The sequence below is a fragment of the Pituophis catenifer genome, unplaced genomic scaffold (assembly GCF_029215685.1).
Source record: "Pituophis catenifer annectens isolate HBS135680 unplaced genomic scaffold, rPitCat1.0.hap2 SCAF_8, whole genome shotgun sequence".
Classification (NCBI taxonomy): domain Eukaryota; kingdom Metazoa; phylum Chordata; class Lepidosauria; order Squamata; family Colubridae; genus Pituophis; species Pituophis catenifer.
The window spans coordinates 60,384,788-60,407,034 of NW_027256888.1; the positions used below are offsets into that span (position 1 = coordinate 60,384,788).

The 22,247-nt window shown below is 38.1% G+C and overlaps 1 protein-coding gene across 2 annotated transcripts in view; it reads left to right on the forward strand.

Annotated features, from left to right (window-relative positions):
* The first annotated feature begins 3,199 nt into the window (after positions 1-3,199).
* PAPSS1 (3'-phosphoadenosine 5'-phosphosulfate synthase 1) overlaps positions 3,200-22,247 on the forward strand; it is a 45,500-nt gene continuing 26,452 nt past the window's right edge. For both annotated transcript variants that reach the window (XM_070948186.1, XM_070948187.1), the window contains exons 1-7: positions 3,200-3,472; positions 8,400-8,514; positions 9,505-9,740; positions 11,267-11,405; positions 12,729-12,847; positions 18,309-18,422; positions 20,166-20,277. In XM_070948186.1, the coding sequence (XP_070804287.1) occupies positions 3,413-3,472; positions 8,400-8,514; positions 9,505-9,740; positions 11,267-11,405; positions 12,729-12,847; positions 18,309-18,422; positions 20,166-20,277 (895 nt within the window). In that variant the 5' untranslated portion in view covers positions 3,200-3,412. The remainder of the gene's footprint in view (positions 3,473-8,399; positions 8,515-9,504; positions 9,741-11,266; positions 11,406-12,728; positions 12,848-18,308; positions 18,423-20,165; positions 20,278-22,247) is intronic.

Sequence of the window (22,247 nt, forward strand, 5' to 3'; positions counted from 1 at the left end):
ATGTCTAAGGTTTGAAAATGTTCAATTTTATGAAGGATTAAAGAGGATAAATGTTAAATTTAGAATTTTATTAGGGAGTAATGCTGAAAAGGAATGGTGTTTGAGGCTGGGGAAGTGAAACTTATCTATGATTTTTAATGTTGATAATATTGTAAAATTATTGGATTATACATCCAAGAAAGGTCTTTATATTTAGGAGGATATAAAAGGGAGGTTGATGAATTTGTAAAAGAGGAGTTAAGGAGCGTGAGGGTATTTTGAACTCTGTAGTTAGTTAGTATATTTTAGCTTATGCTTGTTAAATGCAATACCCTGTTTTTGCCCTGGGAAGTCGGCGGTGGGGGGGTGCGGAGGGAGGAACAAAGGTTGGGTTGGGATAAAAGTGTTGAATAGATAAATGTTTTAATAGAAAAGCAAATGTGGGGGAAATGTAATAATAAATGAAATGATAATATTAAGTTGCGATAGTTAGAAGATTATAAGAATAAATGTACAATTAGGAGGATAATGCAGATAGATAGAATAAATCTGGAAAGAAACTGAAAGTATCTACGATTAGAATACAGGAGTTGCTCAGATACTAAAGGAGGAGAATATTCCACAGCAAAGAAGTTAGAAGGAGAGAGGAGGAGAGGGTAGGAAGAGGAGAGGGGGGGAGAGGAATGGAAGAAAGGAGAGGAGGAAGGGAAGGGGACAGGAGTAGGAGAAAAGATGAGAAGGGGGAAAAGAAGAGAGAAGTGGGGGAAAGGAAAAGGAAGTAGGATGAGGTAGGAGAGGAGGAAGGAGAAAGTAGGAGAGGAGGGAGGGAAGGGAAAGAAAGGAGGAGAAGAAGAAGGCTTGTTGTGGAATGGGAAGAAAGAGAAGAAGAGCAACTCCGAATGTAATTAAAATGTCTTATTTTAATGCTTTCTTTAAGGGAAACATGTATATGTAGGATTTATTATGTATAAGAAAATGTACATTTTCTATTATGTGGGGAGGGGGAAAGAGTGGAAGGAGAAAATTGTTTGTATTTCTTATAAAACTTTTCAATAATAATAAAAAAAAGAATGGCACATGAGTTATCTGCCAAAGAACTAATGTGCCCCATTCCTCCTTAGCAAAGAGGCTGTACCAAGGAAGTATCCTAGTAAAATACCTGGATTTGTTCAAGCTAATCTAAAAGACTCAGTAAAAAAGCACATTTTATCCTCCCAATGTCACTTGCCAAGCAACTTACCAAGCATGTCAGGGCTTGGTACACTGAATGAAGCCAATCACTTGTGGCTCATTCAATAAGCCATGATTAACAAACCATGGATTCAAGTATGTTTTGGATAAGTCAGGAAGGAAGATTTTTTTTTAAAGTGACTGTATTCCAAAACACAACTTTTTCAAGCTGAATTTGAGCACTACGAGACTCTTGTTACAGCAATGGAAGCTAAACTAGATGTAAACCCTTTCCTAAATAATTGTTAACTGGGTTTCATGTTCATTTCACCCTTCACTCTAAAGTCATCTTACTGGTTGGTTGGTTCATACATCACATCGACAGCCAAACCAGACCAATGTTTCTCAACACTGGCAACTTTAAGATGCATGGACTTCAACTCCCATAATTCCCTAGCTAGCATGGGACTTGAAGTCCACATATCACAAAGTTGCCAAGGTTGAGAAACACTGAATTAGACAACCATAGCTCAGCCATGCTTGCTATGACTCAGGAATGACTTACACCAATTCCAGGTCATAAGCATGGAGCTCGTGGCTGCCTATCTAGATCAGGGATCCTCAAACTTGGCAGCTTTAAGACTTGTGGACTTCAACTCCCAGAAATGGAGAATTCTGGGAGTTGAAGTCCACAAGTCTTAAAGCTGCCAAGTTTAAAGACCTCTGATCTAGATGTGCTGAACTACAACTCCAGCCTTAAGAGCAGGGTTTCCATTTATTTATTTATTTATTTATTTAATTTCTATACCGCCTTTCTCCCGTAGGACTCAAGGCGGTGTACAGTCAAGAAAAATATAGACACACAAACATCATAAAATTGCTAATTAAAATTATTACTTAGTTTGGTCAATTAAATAAAACCCAGAATTAGATCACATTTAAAAAATCATTCACATGTTCATATGTTTAGCCCCGCCGGTTGGAACATCAGGGTCTTGAGGGCACGGCGGAAAGCACGGAGATCAGGGATATTCCGTATCTCCGGGGGCAGTTCATTCCAAAGGGTTGGAGCCCTCACAGAAAAGGCCCTCCCCCTGGGAGTCGCCAGTCGACATAATTTGACTGACGGTACCCTGAGTAGTCCCTCCCTGTGAGAACGAACTGGTCGGTGGGAGGCTATTGGTGGCAAAAGACGGTCTCATAGGTACCAAGGTCCTAAGCCATGGAGCGCTTTAAAGGTGATAAATAACACCTTGAATCGCACCCGGAAGACCACCGGGAGCCAGTGCAGCTCGCATAGGAGAGGTGTTACATGGGCATAACGAGCTGCGTCCATAATCACCCGCACGGCTACATTCTGGACCAGTTGGAGCCTCCGGGTGCTTTTCAAGGGGAGCCCCATGTAGAGAGCATTACAGTAGTCCATACGGGAGGTAACTAGGGCATGAGTGACCGTGCGCAAGGCGTCCCGATCCAGAAAGGGACGCAACTGGCGGATCAAGCAAACCTGATAAAAGGCACCCCTGGCCACGGCCGTCAAATGATCTTCTAAAGATAGCCGTGAATCCAGAAGGACACCCAAGTTGCTGGCCCTCTCATTTAGTGTCCTGGAAAGAAAAACAAATCTATTCCTGAAGGGTAACTTAATTATCATCCTAATTTAGAAGACAGAAAAGAAGACGCGCTGAGGCAGCTGAAAAAAAAATCCCTCCCTGCCTCCCCGAAGATCCGCCGGGGCATCCCAACCCCTCGCTCTCCCCACCCCAAGCTCTGCGAAGGCCGTTTTCCCCACGAACGAGACGATCCTGTGCGGGCTAGAGCGGCAAACCGGAAGCCTCGGCCCTTTCTCCTTGAATTAGAAAACGCCGTTTTCCCCGTCTTTAACAGTAGAGTCGGCTGACAGCCGGCTAGCTAGGCCGCCCCAAGGTTGGGCTGCGCGGAGGCCTAGGGGGAAAGAGAGAAGCCGACGGAAACGGTGGGGTGGGTGCGCGCGCAACCTCGGTCCACGCTCGCCGCGGCGCGCGCCCCACCCCCTCTCGCACACCCCCGCCTCCCTTTTCTTCCCTCCGCATCTCTCCAAGACCAGATCGGGAGCAACCTGGGAAAGATCCTCTTAAGTGCCCAAACCGGCATCTCGCAACATTATTAGCGTTGCTCCTCGCTTCCCTCGTGTTAAAAAGTCCCCGCCTCCCTTATATTCTGTCCTCTCGGCATCATCCCACCCGCTGCCTCCGCCTCCGGCTTTTTACCGCGCCCGCCGCGAATGGATTTGCCCACCAGCCAGTGCAAAAAAGTCAAGCTGAGCAACAAAGTGCAGAGCTGGGTAGGTTCGACGGGGATGGATGGGTGGAAGGAAGGAAGGAAGGAAGGGCACAAGGTGAGGAAGCGGGCTGACGGTGCCGCCGGAGGCGAAGGAAACCTGGGGGGCATGGAAGCCCTTTGCTGCCCTAGAGCCAGCCGTTGAACGGGGAATGCCTCACCCTCCCCGGTATAAAGCTGCGTTTTCCGATGGGGCCAAATGGGCAGGCTTGGAAAGGGGAAGCAGCAGCGTCTGCTTGGAAGGTGCAATAATAATTCGGGTTGCATCCGCTTAGGTAGGAGAAGAGTTGCATCCATTGAGTGAGCTGCCTTTAGCAGTTTATTTATTTATTTGTGCTTTGGAGAAAGGGGCAAAACACAAAAGAGGGAAGGGATCTTCTCGCTACGTGTCTCTTCGCAGGGCTTTGTGATGGAGGATCCGTTTGCAGGACTTCAGGGAGGATCGCTGTTTGCTCCTTTCAAAATGCCGAGCGGCCAAAAAAATAAATAAAAAAAAAAAATGCAGGGTTGAGACATCGGAGGAAATGCCGAATCGACACCCTTCAGTATCACTTTCTTTCAGTATAGGCGGAAGGGGGTGGTGGAGAGGCTGAAATCTCTGGTATACAATGTGGCTATTCATAAATGCTGAAGGCGCTTTGTGGAGCTGTTCTTTGAATGAGAGCACTCATTCCAGGTTAGGTTTGAACAAACGTGGGATTTCATCCATTGGGTGTGTGTGTGTGTGTGTCTCTGATAGATTAAATTTACAGTACTAGCCAAGGTTAGAAAATTGGCAGTCCCTGTCATTGTGCCTTTCCAGACACAAAATAGTGACACGAATGGAGTGTGTTCAGTTTTTCTCCAATTTGGTGCTCTTTGGGTGTGTGGTGGACTACAAGTCCCATGCTGCCTTGGGATAGCCTATGTTATACTAATGAAAATACTATCTTGAGGAAAAGTGATATCTGACAGCTATCTAAAAATAAATATGTGCTGGAATCAGAGATAACCTGAGTGACATCTGGGCTGCAGAAATGACCACCAGAAGGTAACAAAATGTTATGGGACTCTTTGCTGTTGGTTAGTGGTCATAGTGCAGTCCATATAATGCACGCATTAATGTGTTCACTCTCATAGTAGCGGAGAGAATAGGGAGAGAATAGGGAGTAGCTAGCTGGAAGAAAACCCAGATGTCATATTTACTAGAGATAACAGACATGGAACAAAGCATCTCTGTAGGTTAAAAATGTATAGGAAGGTTGAATTCATACAAGAAGAAGCATACTGTATTTTTCTGACCTAGGAGTAATTCATTGGACATGGTTCCCCATTTGCAAATTGAGCCAGTAAATAGACTAGGATCAAATATAGAATGAGATCTGCCATTCCCTTAAGGCTTTCAAGTTGTACCTGAAAACCCTACACAGTGCATATAAGATGTTCATCAACATTGATTGCTAACCTGTTTTTATTTTGTGGTTTTAAAATTTATTGTACACCATGATGGCTTCTGCATCTTTTTAAGTTAGTATAGGATAATTATGTGGCTCTTAGAGCTATTTATTTAATTAATTAACCTATAACCAGACTACATGAACAAGTTAATGGTGTGGTAACTTGTAAAAATTACCTTTTTTTTTCTAAAGCAACATTTGCATTCAGGAAAGATAGATCTGATTTGCATTTGGCTAGACCACTGAGGAATTCTAAGGGTATATACATCCCATAATCTGGAAAATATTAAATATTCCTCAAAAAAGCACCCACTTATACATTGTTACTACAAATCTTCTGCATGGATATTGAACCGGACTAGAACAAATCTGTACACATTTTTACCCATTAGGAGTTGCTAGATTGGTGACCTTTTGATTAACACGCTTACACTGTTAACAAAGTATTTGATTTGCTCTGCGTAGCTGATGAACAATTGAAATACAATGGTGGTTAAAAGTTTGTGAAACTTTTTGAACCCAATTAAATAATGAGTCAAAAACATACTGATTCATTTATTTAGTGAAAAAAATGATTCTTAATAAATCTGTGAGGTTGTTTTCTAACAGAAGCTACATATAAATGTGACACTGTAAGAAAAAAAATCACGGAAGCTATTGTAATGTAGGTTGCTTCCCTTTTCTCATAAGTTACTAAAGATGTTATTTTTCAGTATTAATGGTGTCTTCATTGAAACACTCCTTAGATTCCAATGGAACATATAAGTCAAGTTATTTGACAGCTTGTGACTTTTTGGTTTGATCCTGAATGAATAGACAGAGGTCGATAGAATTAAATAACTTTTGAGGAAAATCTATTTTTGGGAGAGCTGATTAGTATGCAGTTGATTGCTTGTTCTTGCTGCTGGGTATGCTGTATAGATGTTTTATGAAGGTGGAAATGGGCATTGCTAACAGTGTTCTGGATTCCCTCCATTTTCTGTATGAATAAAGATTCTTTGTCCTGAGTTTTATTTTGACTTGAGATTTGTTTTGTTTTGGAAACTAAAGTCTGTAGAACTGCTGATCTATATGCTTTAGAAACTTCATCTTAATAGGTTCTTACGTTCTCTAGTAATTCCAGTGAATCAATTTTTAAAATAATTCTGATGCTTCTATTTGTAAGAATCTGTATATTAAAATCTCTTTTGGCCAACTGAAACCAAAATGTATTGCCTTAATTTGTGTATCTTTTTCTTTTTCTTCTTGCATATTGTATAAAACAATATTAATTGAGCTCGTCTTACTAGTATTGTATCCTGCTTTTTATGAACACGTTCAGGATTGCAGATGCATGGTTTTGTAGATATTTATGTTTTGCAGATAACTTTTGGTTTAATGATTTGAGTGACAAACTATGTCTGGGAAGTCAAAAGTTCCGTTTTTAATTCAGCCAGGAAACTAAAATTTTTGTCAACGTGGCAAGTCCTGTGGTTTTAAATGCTGTGTCCAAAGCTGCAGAGAATTCTAACTGGTTAGCACCATCTATGTTATATAGTTAAGACCTTTCTGTAGGATACTGTGTTCTGTGGACCATAGTGGGCAGCTGGATGTTGACAACCCATTTAAGTTCAGGTACCTCTTTGGTTCTGGGCAGGGTGGATAAAAATCAATGATTTTTTTAAAAAAATCAAAAAAATCAGATATTTTTTATTTAAATCAGATTTTTTTTTATTTAAATTGGATTTTTTTTATTATCGAATTTATTTTAATAAAAAACTTTTGGGGTAAAAATCTATCGTAAGATAGTTTTCTATTTAAGATACATAAATAATTTAGTTTATTCAGCATGAAATGGAGCTTAGTTATGTAGCATGAGGCTGTATATTCTGCAACACTGGGACTATCGGTGAGTCAACAGTGGGTCAAAGGAGTAGCAGAGATGACAGTTGCTCTTTAAAAATTATGATTTAAATCGAGTTGATTTAAATCAAGCTTTTTTACTAGTGATTTAAATCATGATTTAAATCAACTCGATTTAAATCAAATCCACCCTGCTTCTGAGTTTTAGTTTGAGCAGTTGGGTTTGGAATTTTGTTTTCCTGTATTCTAACTTGTTTTAGAGATGTAGTCTTGATGGTGATTATCAGCATTTTTGTGAGTTCTAGGATCATGGTTTGTTCCACTTACTCCTTATAGTTGGCTATTGAGATTACTCCTTGAGGTTATCTATGGTGTGTTGGTCAACCCTGGTCTTGGGTTGTCTTAAACCAGTCGGGAATTAGGGCAAACTCTGGGAAAAAGTGGAAGACACAGGAACGCTATGATCCATGGATTCGTGAAGAGCCAGACACGACTTAGTGACTGAACAATAACAGGTCAGCCATAAATCACAGACTTTAACTGGGTTATTTCAGGGGACTTCTCTGTCTGATTATGGCTGTCTGTCTCATTAGATTTGGGAGAAGAGCCATGTTCTGGGTTTTGTTAGGAAGTGCTATCTGCCAGAGCCCAGAAAGAGACTTTTTGGGTGGTGGTTCCTGCCCTTTAGCACATCATTCCTTCAAGCTTAGATGGGTCCAAGCCAGGGATGCTATTCAGCAGGTTCTGACAGGTTCTGGAGAACCGGTAGCGGAAATTTTGAGTAGTTCGGAGAACCGGCAAATACCACTTCTGGCTGGCCCAAGAGTGGGGTGGGAATGGAGATTTTGCAATATCCTTCCCCCAGGAATGGGGTGGGAATGGAGATTTTGCAGTATCCTTCCCCTGCCATGCCCACCAAGCCACAGCCACAGAACTGGTAGTAAAAAAAATTTGAATTCCACCACTTGGCCAAACCTTGTCATCCTTTCCCAAGTCCTTAAAAGCATAGTATTGTCAGTAGGGATTCAGATGTGTGGCAGAGTTTGTGCAATAGTTGTGCCTAGTGGTTTGTTTTTTTACTTGACCTAGTGGTTTTGTTTTTTTACTTTTGTTGTGAATTCCATGATTGTTCTTGTTTTCACTGTTAGCCACCTAGAGTCATGATTTGGAGATGGACAATTGTAATAATGCTATATAATGCACCTAAAGAAAAATAAAGCAAAAGGTTGAATGATTATCATAGTTAGGTTACTTTTATACTCACTTTTATAAAAATATCAGGAAGATCTACTTTCATTGTTCTGACTTCACATCATTCACTTCATTTGCACATTTTAGCTTGATGTATGAATGTGAGTGTGATAATTTGGTCACCAAACCATAATTAAAATTCTGATTATAGCCTAATGTATGAACCTTGGTTCTTATGGCTCGTATACTGTGGCTTGTGGCCCAGTGGATTTTATGAATGCATCAAACTGTGCTGTATTCACTACTAGGATTTTTGAGGTCGTACAGTATATAAATGAAAACATTTGTGTTCTATACTAATATTCCCATAATAATTATTCATGTTTGCTCTCCTATTTTATAGGCATTAATGGATGTGTAAGAAGCAGTATCGTTTTATCCTGTAATCTTACTTTATTTCAGGGGATGCAGAGAGCTACCAATGTCACCTATCAAGCCCACCATGTTAGCAGAAATAAGAGGGGCCAGGTGGTGGGGACCAGAAGTGGATTTCGGGGATGCACAGTATGGCTAACAGGTACAAAACTGCTGCCTAATGAACATGTTTACTTTAACCTTTTCCATTTGTCTCTCAACATCAGTAGCAGTACGTACAAGTTAATAATTTAACAAGTGTCAGGAACATAAAATGTCAAATCACCTTCTGATATCACTTTATTGAAAAGAGGGAAAACATATTATTGCAATTTAAGACGTATTGTATTCTATCCAAGGTTTTTTTAAAAAAATCCTATCTTTCCCTTGCATTATTTCAAAGTGATTATGAAACTTCAGAATCAGAAACAGTAAGGTAGAGCATATCCTTCACTTTTATATAAATGAAGAGGAAACACTGGGAAATATAAACAGGAAATTTAGGACCCCCTTATGAAGACTCTTTGTCTTAGGAAAAAAATATTGTGCAGTGATCATACGTCTTTCATCTTACTTCTCTGCATGTACCTGGGAAAGATAAATTTGCTCAGTTAACACTGGCAAATTAATATACTGGTAGGAAACCTGTGACTTAATATTCTTAATCTTATTTCAAGCAGAATTGCACTGGTAAATGTTAACCCATGGTGAGTCAGTATAAAGACTCACTTTCTTATCTAAATTGACAGTTATATTTTAAAAGTCTTTTGGCTAAGAATGGATCAGAATGTACATGATTTTAGGTAAAGAAAACTGTAGAAAGTTGGACCGAGATTGCTTTCTATGAGCCTTTTTAATTTGTTGCTTATAATTGATGATACAAGATACATAAACAATATATATTTTGCATAATGTCTTTTATTTGCCATGCAGATTTTATGTTCCTTTATTTCATGGACATTGTGGCCAATTTTGGCATAAATATAATAAAGATCATGATACTATTATGCTGATATGGTAGGCTGACTCAAGTTTTCAGGAAGCATAAATGCCAGTCTTTCCACTTTTTCGAACACTGAAACTTATTTTTGTAAAAATAGTTGTCTGCATAGGTGAAACAAATTAATACTTTGCTTGTTTGAAAACCACGTAGGACTGTCTGGAGCTGGAAAGACCACTGTTAGTATGGCACTTGAAGAATATCTAGTATGCCACGGCATTCCATGCTATACTTTAGATGGTGACAACATCAGACAAGGCCTCAATAAGAATCTAGGTTTTTCACCAGAAGACAGAGAAGAAAATGTACGTCGGATTGCTGAGGTTGCTAAATTATTTGCGGATGCTGGCTTGGTGTGCATTACTAGCTTTATTTCTCCTTATGCCCAGGTGAGCATATTTTCCTAATTTTTATTGCATACTTTCCATTTTACCATTGATTGTGCGCAAAGCGCATGCGCGAAGTGAACCAGTGATAACACCAGTTAGAACCCACCACTGCTTAACTCTACAGTTTAACTCTAGGCTACAGACAATTATCTTCTATTGGATTAATAATAATAATTGTTATTTTTAATTATAGGCTAGGCCAGTGTTCTAAGCAATTAGATTCTCTAGAATTTTTGACCACTGTCAAGTTCAGGCATGAATAAAAACAGTTTAACTCTGGCAAATTACAGATATCAGCTGAAAAATACAAGAGTGTTTAGAATTGCAATCTTATAGTTCAGGAAGCTTTCAGTAGCACTTCTACCTTTCCAAGTGGCGGCATTGAATAAAAACTTAATGACAATAAACTTAGATATTAGTGACAGATTCTGATGGAAGGAATTACAAATTGTTTCTTTTACTTGTGGTTTGTATTTGGAATGTCATTTGGGAAAATTACAATTTTCAAGTACAGTAAAATATTATGTTACCCTTTAGTCTTTTATTCAGTAGAAGGACTGATAACTTTGATTTTATGGCTTAGAGCAATTTATGAACTTGACTATTGCAGGCAAAGACTGGGCTTAAACATCTTGTTAAACTGCACTAAACAAGGGTTTAGACTTCATAAGCTCTGATTTAATTCTTTCATGGTTTCAGCTTAAAGTGATATATAAATCCCACCTTGCTGTTTGTAAACCATGGTTTATGCCTTACAGTTCTATGTGACCCAAGCAGCTATGGTTTGCTCAAATAACCATACATTTTTAAAATGTACTGCACTGGCTGCCGGTTGCCCTTCGGATCTGCTTCAAGGTGCTGGTTCTCATCTATAAAGCCCTACATGGCATGGGTCTGGGGTACTTGCAGGACCACCTCCTACCGGCCTCCCACTGCCCTGTGCGGTCACATAGGGCTGCCCTCCTCCGGGTGCCATTGGCCAGACAATGTCGGCTGGTGGCCCCCAGGATGAGGGCGTTCTCGGTGGCCACACTGACCCTCTGGAATGGGTTACCCATCGGGCTCCAGACGGCCCCTGACCTCCGCACTTTTCGCACTGACCTGAAGACATGGCTGTTTCAGTAATTTCCCTGATCTGCTATGAGATTTTATTCTGTTTGGGGTTTTATATTGGCTGTTTTTAGGATTTCTTATTGTTACATGTTTTTATTCTGTGCGCCACCCCGAGTCCTACGGGAGAAGGGGGGCATATAAATTTAATTAAATAAATAAATAAATAAATAAATAAATAAATAAATAAATAAATAAATAAATAGAAATGGGAATCTAGCCAGAACTTTTGCAAATCAAGATTAGTGGACTGAACTAATTTAACTGCAGTTAAGTTTGGTTACTTTGAACTAAGCTTACAAGGGAAGGTGGTTGTATTAATCTTTCCTTATATTAGCACCTGTGTAATGGAGCTGTGGCTAGATATATTGTAATAAAAGATTTTGTTACAGTATTTTTTTCTTCATTGTCCTTAGGACCGCAACAATGCAAGACAAATTCATGAAGTAGCAAGTCTTCCTTTCTTTGAAGTATTTGTGGATGCTCCATTGTATGTTTGTGAACAGAGGGATGTGAAAGGCCTCTATAAAAAAGCTCGTGCTGGTGAAATTAAAGGTGAGGCTGACGGTCAGCATTTTACCACTTTTTTCTAGAATACTTAGGCTGGTATGTTGTTTCCCTATTTTATATTTATTTTATTTTACATTTATGATACAGAATTGAGAGACTGTTGTTCAGTTCCTGTTTCATGCTGTAACATCATTTGTTTACTTTTGTCTTAAAATGATGTTTAAATCTAGTCATTGTGATTTGTAGAAACAGTTTCCAGTTTAATCAACCTGTTTTTTTTTTAATTATTATTTTTATTAGTCATATTTCTATGCCGCCTACTCTCTGAGGACTCTGGGTGGTTTACACCAAAGACAGTATACTAAATAGCATATTGCCCCCAACAATCTGGGTCCTCATTTTACCCACCTTGGAAGGATGGAAGGCTGAGTCAACCTTGAGCCCATGAGATTTGATCCGCTGATCTGCTGAACTAGCAGTCAGCTGAAGTAGCTGCAGTACTGCACTCTAACCACTGCGCCACCTCGGTTCTGTAACTTGTTATATGCCTTCTTCAATAAAACAAGGCAAACCACCACCACTACGTGTATTCAAATGCTATATTAAGTCACAGTTCTTAAAGCTACAGAAGAAAGTTTATATCATTTGCTCTGATGGCTTAGAAGCATTTCTTTTCTTTTTTGTAAGTATTATTTTGGTCTGTCTGCAGATGGAGATAGTCTGCAGATAGAAATGCTCTCTAGTTGACTTTTTGTTAAGATAGATCACTAGATGGATATTATCTCACTCTAGTCATTGGAGTAATGAATCAAGATGGATTATAATAGATGTCTTTCTGTAGGTGATACTAAAGTTCATTAATTGTATATACGAATTGTGATTCCTTATAATTATCTGGCATTGCAAATCAAACACCTTAGCAGAGCCAGAACACTGTGACCCTTCTAAGCAGAACAAATAGATATAGGTAAAAGTTTTAATTACTACTTTTCTCGTCCATTAATGATTAACGTTTGCTTGCTGGGGTTTTCTTTCTTTAAAATCTTTGCTGATATCACTTAACATTTTAATTTGCCTGGATTATTTTGACCTTCAAACTTGTGTACATTAGTAAATATTCAGGTAGGTTATTTGCCAGGATGAATAAGGATTAAATACATCTGCACTATTTATTGCAAACACTTTGGTTTAGCTTTGTATACAGTGGGTTAAAAAAAACAGCAGTTGCCAAAGCAATCAAGGTACATATTAAGTCTATAGCATGCTGTTCACTTCCTTATTATTTTAAACTGAAATATATGTGTAAGGTTCCTGGGCAAGTCACTCACCTGAAGTGCTGAAGTGTGTTAAGTTTTGTTTTTCATGCAGGTTTTACTGGCATTGACTCAGAGTATGAAAAACCCGAAGCTCCCGAGTTGGTACTCAAAACAGATTCTTGTGATGTCAATGACTGTGTTCAACAAGTTGTGGAACTTCTACAAGAACGGGTATGAAGGCTCTAAATATTGAATTCTAAACTTCTCCTGTACTCAAAATGGCTTCCTCTTCAATCCTCACCTCTGTCTATGTGTTGGGGTATGTCTGCAGGGAGAAAGCCTCCCAAACATTTAGGATATTTCTGCGAGCTGAAACACAGTATTCTAGACCATAGGACCAACTTTTGTGCATTTGAATTTTTCAAATTTTGTACTCTATTCCTTTAAAGCCGTGAAATATCTGTTGATTTAGAGATTCCCAAAGTTGGCATGTGATCAACCTTAACAATTTGTGTATCAATATGAAAGAATATCCTGATTTTATTGGTTGCTCTTTAAGATATTTGCAGCATCGATTGTGGTAATATATATTCCATTCTTTGGTCTATACCAATGATGGCTAACCTTTTTGCCATCGCGTGCCAGAAGAGGGGGGCGGGGGAGGGTCGCATGCGCACGTGCCCATGTGCATGCGCACGCAACCCCAACCACCCCCACTCCTGGCAAATGATGGCCTCGTAGGCCCGTTTTTCTTCTTACCTGGTTCCAGATCCTCTCTATGCATCTGGGAAGGGAGAAAACAGCCTTTCCCACTCCCTTGGAGGCCCCACAGAGGCTGAAAGGGCCTCTGAAAGGACAGGAAGTGACATTTTTTGCTGTCCCCAGCCTACAGAACCTCTCTAGGAGTCTCTCTAGGAGTCTCTAGGAACCTCTCTAGGAGTCTCTGGAGGTTGGGGCCAGGAAAAAAGTCACTTCCTGTCCCACCGGGAGTCGGGAAATGGGCCCTTTCAGCCTCCGTAGGGTCTCCAAGGGAGTGGGAATGGCTGTTTTCGCCTTTCCCAGATGCATAGAAAGGATCTGGAGCCAGGTAAGAAAGAAAAACGGGCCTTCCCCCCACTCCAGGCCCTCCAGAGGCAGGAAACAGCCTGTTTCCCTACTTCTGGGGGGCCCAGAAGGCCCGAAAATCAGCTGGCCGGCGTGCGCATGCGCCCCAGAGCTGAGCTGGCATGCCCACTAATATGGCTCCGTGTGCCACCTGTGGCACACGTGCCATAGGTTCGCCATCACGGGTCTATACAGTCATGGGAAAAATTGTTTTCAGTGGGGAAACTACAATTTAGAATCAAAGGAGAGGAAACAGTGTATTTCAAAGGAGAGAAAACAGACCTGAATGAAATGTTCTTATCAATTATAAATATGGTTGGCTTTTGTTTTACTATTTTCTGTTCTGTGATTAAGGAGAATTTGTCCTTTGCTAGTTGTCCTTTACTGGTTTATTCAGACTATCAGATTTTGGGGAAATCTGTTTTCTAATATAAATGATGCACTTCTTAGAGTCCCATAATTGGCTTTTATTCAAGTAAGCTTTGCTGTATTCTATAGATCAGTCCACTCTACATCTTCACATACTAGTCATTTTCCAACTTCAGCTTACGCGCTCAACTATGCAGGTAAAAACAGCTGGAAACAACATCCCTGCAATATTTTCAAAATCAGCATTGTTGGTGGAGAATGTCAAAGAATAACAAGTCACAACCAGTTCATTGAAAAGAAAATACAAAGCTAAGGCTAAAAATATTTCCACTCTGCAGGCTGATAGAGATTCATAATTAGTTTTGCATGTCTTAAAGTTAATCTTTATACAGAAACTATAGACAGTTAAAAATCATTTTCTAACCCCCTTCAGACTTTATATATGTAATATCTAGCCCTACTGCATCCTCATGAACTATCCAGCATACAGCTTCCTTTTTGTGTTTTTTACTAATCAAAAGCTTATTAGTTTGGGCAGTGATGCTGGAATCTTCAAAAGCTTGCTGTGAGATTGTTATTAGGCACTTGCAGAGTAAATTTGCTGGCATGGATTTCATAACAGATACAATTCCTTAGAAAGTATACAGTTTTTATCCAATTGTCAATGACTATAAATAATCCTCAGTTTATGACAACAGTTGAGCCCAAAATTTCTGTTGCTAAGAGAGGCAGTTGTTAAGTGAACTTTGCCCCATTTTATGACCATTTTTGCCACAGTTGTTAAATGAATCACTGCAGTTAAATTAGTAAGACGGTTTTTAAGTGAATCAGGCTTTCCGATTGACTCTGCTTGTCAGGAGGTCACAAAAGCTGATCACATGACCCCAGGACACTGCAAAGGTCATAAATATGAGTCAGTTGCCAAGCATCTGAATTTTGATCACGTGATCTTGGGGATGCTGCAATGGTTGTAAGTGTGAAAAACAGTCATAAGTCACTTTTTTCAGTGCCATTGTAACTTTGAATGGTCATTAAATGGACTGTTGTAAGTCGAGGACTACCTGTACTACCTAACATTGTTAGCTGGGTAAATTAAGATAATATGAGTTTAGTGCATTTGTACCTATGTCAAAATCAGTGCCTTATGACAAGGACATTGAAATTAGGAGCAATGGGTATTTTAGTTATTATCTTGGGGTATTTTTTTTAAGTAACATTCATTCTCAAATCAGCACAATTTTCAAATTGTCACTAGAGGGCCTTCTAAGATAGTGTTTCCACAGAGCAGTTCCGAAGTATTAGCTGAGGATTTATTTCTAATCTAAACTAGTATTTAATAACTATGTATATATGTACCAGGTACATTACATTTAATAAATATATATATTATATATGTGTGCATGTGTTAAATCTTTAAATATTTCAAAATTTAGAATAAATGAACGAATTTCATTTCTCAGCCTAATTTTGTTGATATACCAATGTTTACCTTTATGGTGCATTGCTGAAATGCAAATTACTGTAATATATGCATTGGCTCACATGTTTGAACTAGTAGAATTGATAAGAATCTTATGACATGATTGATTCTTTGCTTAGAGCAAATTACATTGAAGCAAACCAGAAACAAAGTAGAAAAAATATAGCTTGTTATGTAAAAGCAAATATTTTAACCCATAAAGTTGTTTCTAAAAATCTCCCATTGTTATTAGTTTGGTAAGAGATTCTTTAGAACACATTTTTTTCAAAATAAAACAATATACATTTAAATGTTTCTCTTTATACAACTCTAATTTCTGTGTTTGATAAAAAACATTAACATGGTATTTTGCTTTTAATAAATAATAATTTTTGGCATATGTTTATAAGTAATTTGTATCCAGTACAAAATTGAAGTTCTGTAAATAAATCATTTCATTAGTTTAATGATGTGAATAGTTTCTGAAATTGTTAATTATAATGTCATGTAACTTTCAAGTCTCACTTTAGAGCAGTGTTTCTCAACCTTGGTAGCTTGAAGATGGGTGGACTTCAACTCCCAGATTCTGGGAGTTGAAGCCCACCCATCTTCAAGCTTCCAAGGTTGAGAAACACTGCTTTAGAGGTATGAGCCTATTATGATACAGAAACGATTTTTACAGTTGTCAGTTAAAGAAATAATATTTACTGTTAAATAGTTACAAAATATTGCAAGGAAACAATTGCATTTTCTATTATTGGGAAATGGAATTTGTGCATTCATTGAGTACCTTGTACGGTATCAGTCTAATTGCCTTCTTTTTAAGGCAAGTAGAAGCCATATTTATTTCACATCTTTTCATATACTGAAAATCAAATGGATGAATGTCATGACTGCCTAATTGATGCTGATATCAGTCTATTTTAGACTTGTTTGTTTGATACAAATTAACTTTAGTTTTTGCACAAATGTGATAGAACCTGCTCTACATTTTTAGCTGTTTCAAGATTGAAACCAGGCCGGAATATTATTTTGTCCCAAATTTTCTAACAATGTTGCTTAACAGTTTTTATTCAATAACAATGTATAAAAGGAGGCTCCAGTTCTTTTTGAAACCAGTAGTTTTTGTCTTTGCATCTGTCAGTGGGTAGTCATGTGCATTTTCAGAGGACCAAATGGCAGTTGCCCAGATGTTATAAGCACAAACCTTTGTGGCAGATTTCTAAATGCTTTGATGGATGTTTTTCCAATAATCAGTTTTTGCTTATAAACAATCTGGCTTCATAGGACAACAGTCGCTGTTCCCTCTGAGAACCCTTTCCCTTATTAATTTCTCATTGATGTACCCACTGTATCCTATTAAGCTGTTTACTCAAACTATACTAATTAGGCTTAGATAGAGGATTCCCAGCTCATCTAGTTCCTGTATCTCTTGAGAATATTCCGCTGAAGATATTCCAGCTTCATATTACTTGCAGTAAATGGAAGAACTAAAGACCAGACAACGTTTGTTATGACTTGTGAACAACTGCATTATTTTAGGAAACTGCAGGGTATTTTTTCCAGCTTCAAAATCAAAGCAAACCCGACAGCTTTGTAAAGATTATATAGCTCTTATTTGGGATGAGAGCAGAGGCTGCGTAGGCACCAAATTTTAAAACTGTTTTTAGTTATAAATAATTTTGGGGATGTGTCATCGGCGAGAAATTAACTTTGTGGTGACTCCATCATGTTCCTTTCCCACTTGAGTGTTGTTCTGGTTGTCTGCATACTTCTATGTGCTGTTCAGCAAATGTTATGTTGTATGGTCCTGGTTTAATCCAAAATACGTTCTCTTGAAAGAGAGGCAATGGCATTGTCTACAAGCCAGGGGTTTGGGGAGCAACGGCTTCATCTTCACACTTGTATTTCTCACTGGACTATTGCCCATTTTCAATGTCCAGAGAAAGCAGATGAGGAATAAAAGACTGCATAGCTCAGGGGTCTCCAACTTTGGCAACTTTAAGACTTGTGGACTTCAACTGGCTTTTCTGACTGAGGAATTCTGGGAGTTGAAGTCCACAAGTCTTAAAGTTGCCAAGGTTGGAGAGCCCTGGCGTGGCTGCAATTTGAGCAGCACTTTATGCAATATGACTTAGTGGGTTGAGAGGGAACAAACGGTTTTTGCACTTTCTCTGAAGGAAGCAACATAAACCCAGTCCTCCCTGGCCCAGTTCCCTTAAAAGTGAAGGAGGAGAAAATTGTCTTTTCTTGCTTGCATGTATTTTCCTGGGAGATTCTGTGGAGATTCTCAGTCATCCAGGACATGGTTGTCCCAAAGGCGCTTTTTTCAAGAAGCAACTGGACTTTTCTTTGAAGGCATTTCGCTTCTCATCCAAAAGAAATGGAACACTGGAACTGTCATAAATATGAGTCAGTTGCCAAGCATCTTAATTTTGATCACATGACCATGGGGGTTCTGCAATGGTCATAAATTTGAAAAATGGCTGTAAATCTCTTTTTTCAGTGCTCTTATAATTTTCAACGGTCACTAAACGAACTGTAGTAAGTCGAAGACTATATCTGTACCAAATATATTTATTAATATCCCTTAGAATTCTCTGGGGTGCTACATTTTCCAGAAATAGCACTGCCAAAACAATGTTTTCTTCAGAACTTTCAAGTACTAAACTAATAGCACAAATCCAACTGATGAGAAAATTGCTTTTTAGCATCAAAGATGCTTAAATAACTTTTGTTCATCCATTTTTTTTCTCATAGGATATTGTACCAGTAGATGCCTCTTATGAGGTGAAAGAACTATATGTGCCTGAAAATAAGCTTAAACTGGCCAAAACAGATGCAGAAACATTGCCAACTTTGGAAATAAATAAGGTAATGGGGAACTTGCAAATAAGTTTACACAAGTAATACCTCATTTGTTCACATATACCTCGACTTAGTTATTTGTGCCACACATCTTTTTTTACCTATAAACTTTTGTCATATTTTATGCTACAAAGAAAAACTGTCCCAGTCATCCCAGATTGCAAAAACACTTGTTCTACTGCCAGAAATACTTTGTTTATATGAGTGAATCAGATAATTATTTACGAGCCTGGCTTAACACACATAAAAAAGAGATAATTGTTTTCCACCCTCAAATTCATCTAATTTGCCTAAGTGCCAATGATTCTGGAAAACGTCTGTTTCTTAATAAGTATTGATATCACTGGCATTATTAGATTGGCCTATTTAATTTTGCTAACCAATCACATAGTGTTTCCATATTTTCTACTATGGCATCTTTCCTGCATTTGCAGCATTTGTTCCCTTAATTCCATCAAGCTATTTGTTACTTTCACTGTGTTTTTTTAACCTGTTTTTTAAATCTTCGATTAGTTTAATTTCTACTATCTTATTGATTTGTATTTTTAGATTTACAAATTCATTTGATTGATGCTTCCTTTCTATAGCCTTTATAACTCACTAAACTACCCATGCAATTTAATTACTCTCTTGTGTTTCCTACATACATATCTGAGTGGACACCCAAAACTTAAAATGAACATTTTTAATGAACACAATCAAATATGAACAAATCTTGAACGAGATCATTTCTATAAGCAGCTTACACATAGAAAGTTGTTTTGCTTTCTTATTCTCCGTAATGATGAATACCCTGTTTCCCCTAAAATAAGGCATCCCCCGATAATGCGCTAAAATAAGCCCCTGCTGAAAATAAGCCCTCCCCAAAAATAAGCCTTCCCCAAAAATATTTAAACACAGGCGCAGCCAGTCCTCGCCATTTCCTCTGGTTAGGGTTAGGAAGACACTGGAAATCAGGTAAGACAGTAAGAGGAGCCCATCTTGCTCCCCAAAGTAATAAGACATCCTCAAAAATAAGGCCAAGCACTTATTTTGGGGTTCAAAATATAAGACAGGGACTTATTTTGGGGAAAACATGGTAATTTAAACATGTCACAACCCTCTTATGAAGTGTTTCTCAACCTGAGCACCTTGAAAATGTGTGGACTTCAACCTTCAGAATTCCCCAGCTCGCTGAAGTTCACACATTTTTAAGCTGCCAAAGTTGTGAAACACTGCTCATGTATTGTTTTGATATGATCTATATATGGATTGTCACTGCTTTTTGTATTTACCAGATGAGCTCATATTTTTGGACATTCAGACTTTCCGTAGCTTGCCAAGTCCTTATCTCTGATCCACTACGCATGTCCGCATTCCTTTCTTTCTACTTCACACTTTCTTTGTTCTCCTGCCAGGAGAGGTCCGGCCATAGAGGGGTGGCCGGCAGGAATGTTGCCAAAATGTAATTATTTAGATAGTGAGATGTTTTATTTTCTTTATAACAAATACATGAGTTTTTCTTAGAAAAAATATCTTCAGGGTTTATTTTCTTAACGTATACACAAGGAAAACGCCACGATCCACGTCTCTAAATCAAGGTGCGATTACCCAAAAGCAGAATGGGATTAATTAGCACCCTGACATGGATGAACTAAGAATCATAACTCACCAAATTGTTCACATATTGTCTTTCTAAATGAATGCTTTTATTCTGATGGTGCACAGACTTTGCATTAAATCTAGGACTTATGAAATGTGTATTTACAGGTTGATATGCAGTGGGTTCAAGTTCTTGCGGAGGGATGGGCAACCCCACTTAATGGCTTTATGAGAGAAAGAGAATATCTTCAGTGCCTTCATTTTGACTGTCTACTGGATGGTAAGACATTTCAAATTGGCCACACAGTCCATTAATCTTGCAGAGAAACTGTATATAATTCTCCCATTTGCACTTAATAATAATCAGTTGTGTATGTGAAAAAATTAGGTTAGACTCCAACTTAGAAATGTGAAAATATCCTCATTCTTTCGGAGCTGGGCCATTATATTTTATCAAGCCTTTGTTTATTTGAAACTCAAGGTCCTGGGCTATATTTGGCCCTGGGAGACTTCAAAACAAAATTACAAGTTGAATGTGACAGAAGTGGGACATTATTGAGTATACATCTGGTGAGTAATCATGTTGGTTATATTCAGTTTTAATTAAATATGTAAAACATTTTTAAAAATTTTGTTCTGGCGATACCCACAAATTTTAGAGAATGAGTCTTTGACATGCTTCTGATAGAGCAATAGGGTTTAGATCCAGAAATAGTTTCAGCAAAATTCTATGGCTAAGCCCTAGTCCATCCATAATTTGCAAACCATAATAGATAGGCTTATTCATCAGGCTATGGTCTCATGTGGGGTTTTTTTTTTAGCTTTGTCTTACTGAACTTGGTCTTGGTTTTCTGTTTTTCTCATCTTGTCCTTTCCCTCAAAATATAAATTGGTATTCCTGTTCTTATTCAATGACCCTGTGTTCTGACTATATCTTTTCATTGTTTTGGTTTACATGGAAAGTTCATTGAAAGAAAGAGTTATAGAGAAGAGGCTTCTTTATGAGCTTCACAAACCCCCCACCCCAAAGCTATAAGGAAAGAGTTGATGTCTTAAAAGCATAGGTCACCATCAATACTGGATACAATATCCAGTATTTTAACAATACATGTTAGGCTAGGAAACTAATGCCGGTTTTAGAATTTTAGGTAAAGACATCTTGGAAGCATGAAAAAAGTGAAATTTGGCAATTGTTGAAACTTGAAGTAGTAAACAGGGAGTAGTAAAGGTTCAACTCAAGAGTAGGCAAGTTGGTAGCTTCCAGATGTTTTGGACATTACCATTGGCCATGCGCGCTGGGTTTGATGAGAATTTTATTTATTAATATATGTTTAAACTATTGGGCTGAAACATATTTTTTCATCATTATGGTAAACCCATATTTTGGAATAATGATGAACTGTTAATAACATTGATCAGTTTAGAGTAAAACCCCTGTATTATAATTGACGTAATATTAACATTGATGGATTTCTTGAATATTAGCTTTACCATATTAATAAATCAGTGTATTTGTAATATTTCTCTTACGTTTACTTTCAAATATTTACTAAGACTGTATTACTATTATTCTTCTCATCCTTTCTATTACCTATCTCCTTTTACTTGTGACTATAACCTTGTTGCTTGTATCTTTACAATTTATATTGTTTTATTTAGGTTCCTATGATTTTGATTGCTTATTTAGTATCCTATGACTATCACTAAGTATTGTAACTTATGACTCTTGATGACTGTGTTTTTTATGTACACTGAGAGCTTATGCACCGAAGACAAGTTCCTTGTGTGTCCAATCACACTTGGCCAATAAAGAATTCTATAATTCTATTCCATAAATAAAAGATTTCATGAAGCCAAGCCTGCTATTGTATCAATTTTATAATACGGAAATATATGATTGGAAAATGCCTGTGATTTGAATTCAAAGATCACATTCTTCATTTTTGTATGGTAAAATGACTCTTGAATACCCAATCTTGAATGCTTGTATCTTCACGAGTCAGGAATATGGGTAATCTATCTTTTCATGTGATCTTTTTTCTGTTGGGTTCAGTGATATTGCAACTGCTCCAGAACCCTGAAAAGATTGCAGCAGCAAACCAATGCTGAAACAAAGGATTTGACCAACAGCTGCAATTTGCTTTTTTAGAGAAAATGAAATGTTGGAATGAAAGATACTCTGCAATGCAGAGAAAGGAATCTCTCATTTGCTGTCCTAGAGTAGTAAGAACTGTAGTTTATTATTTGTTA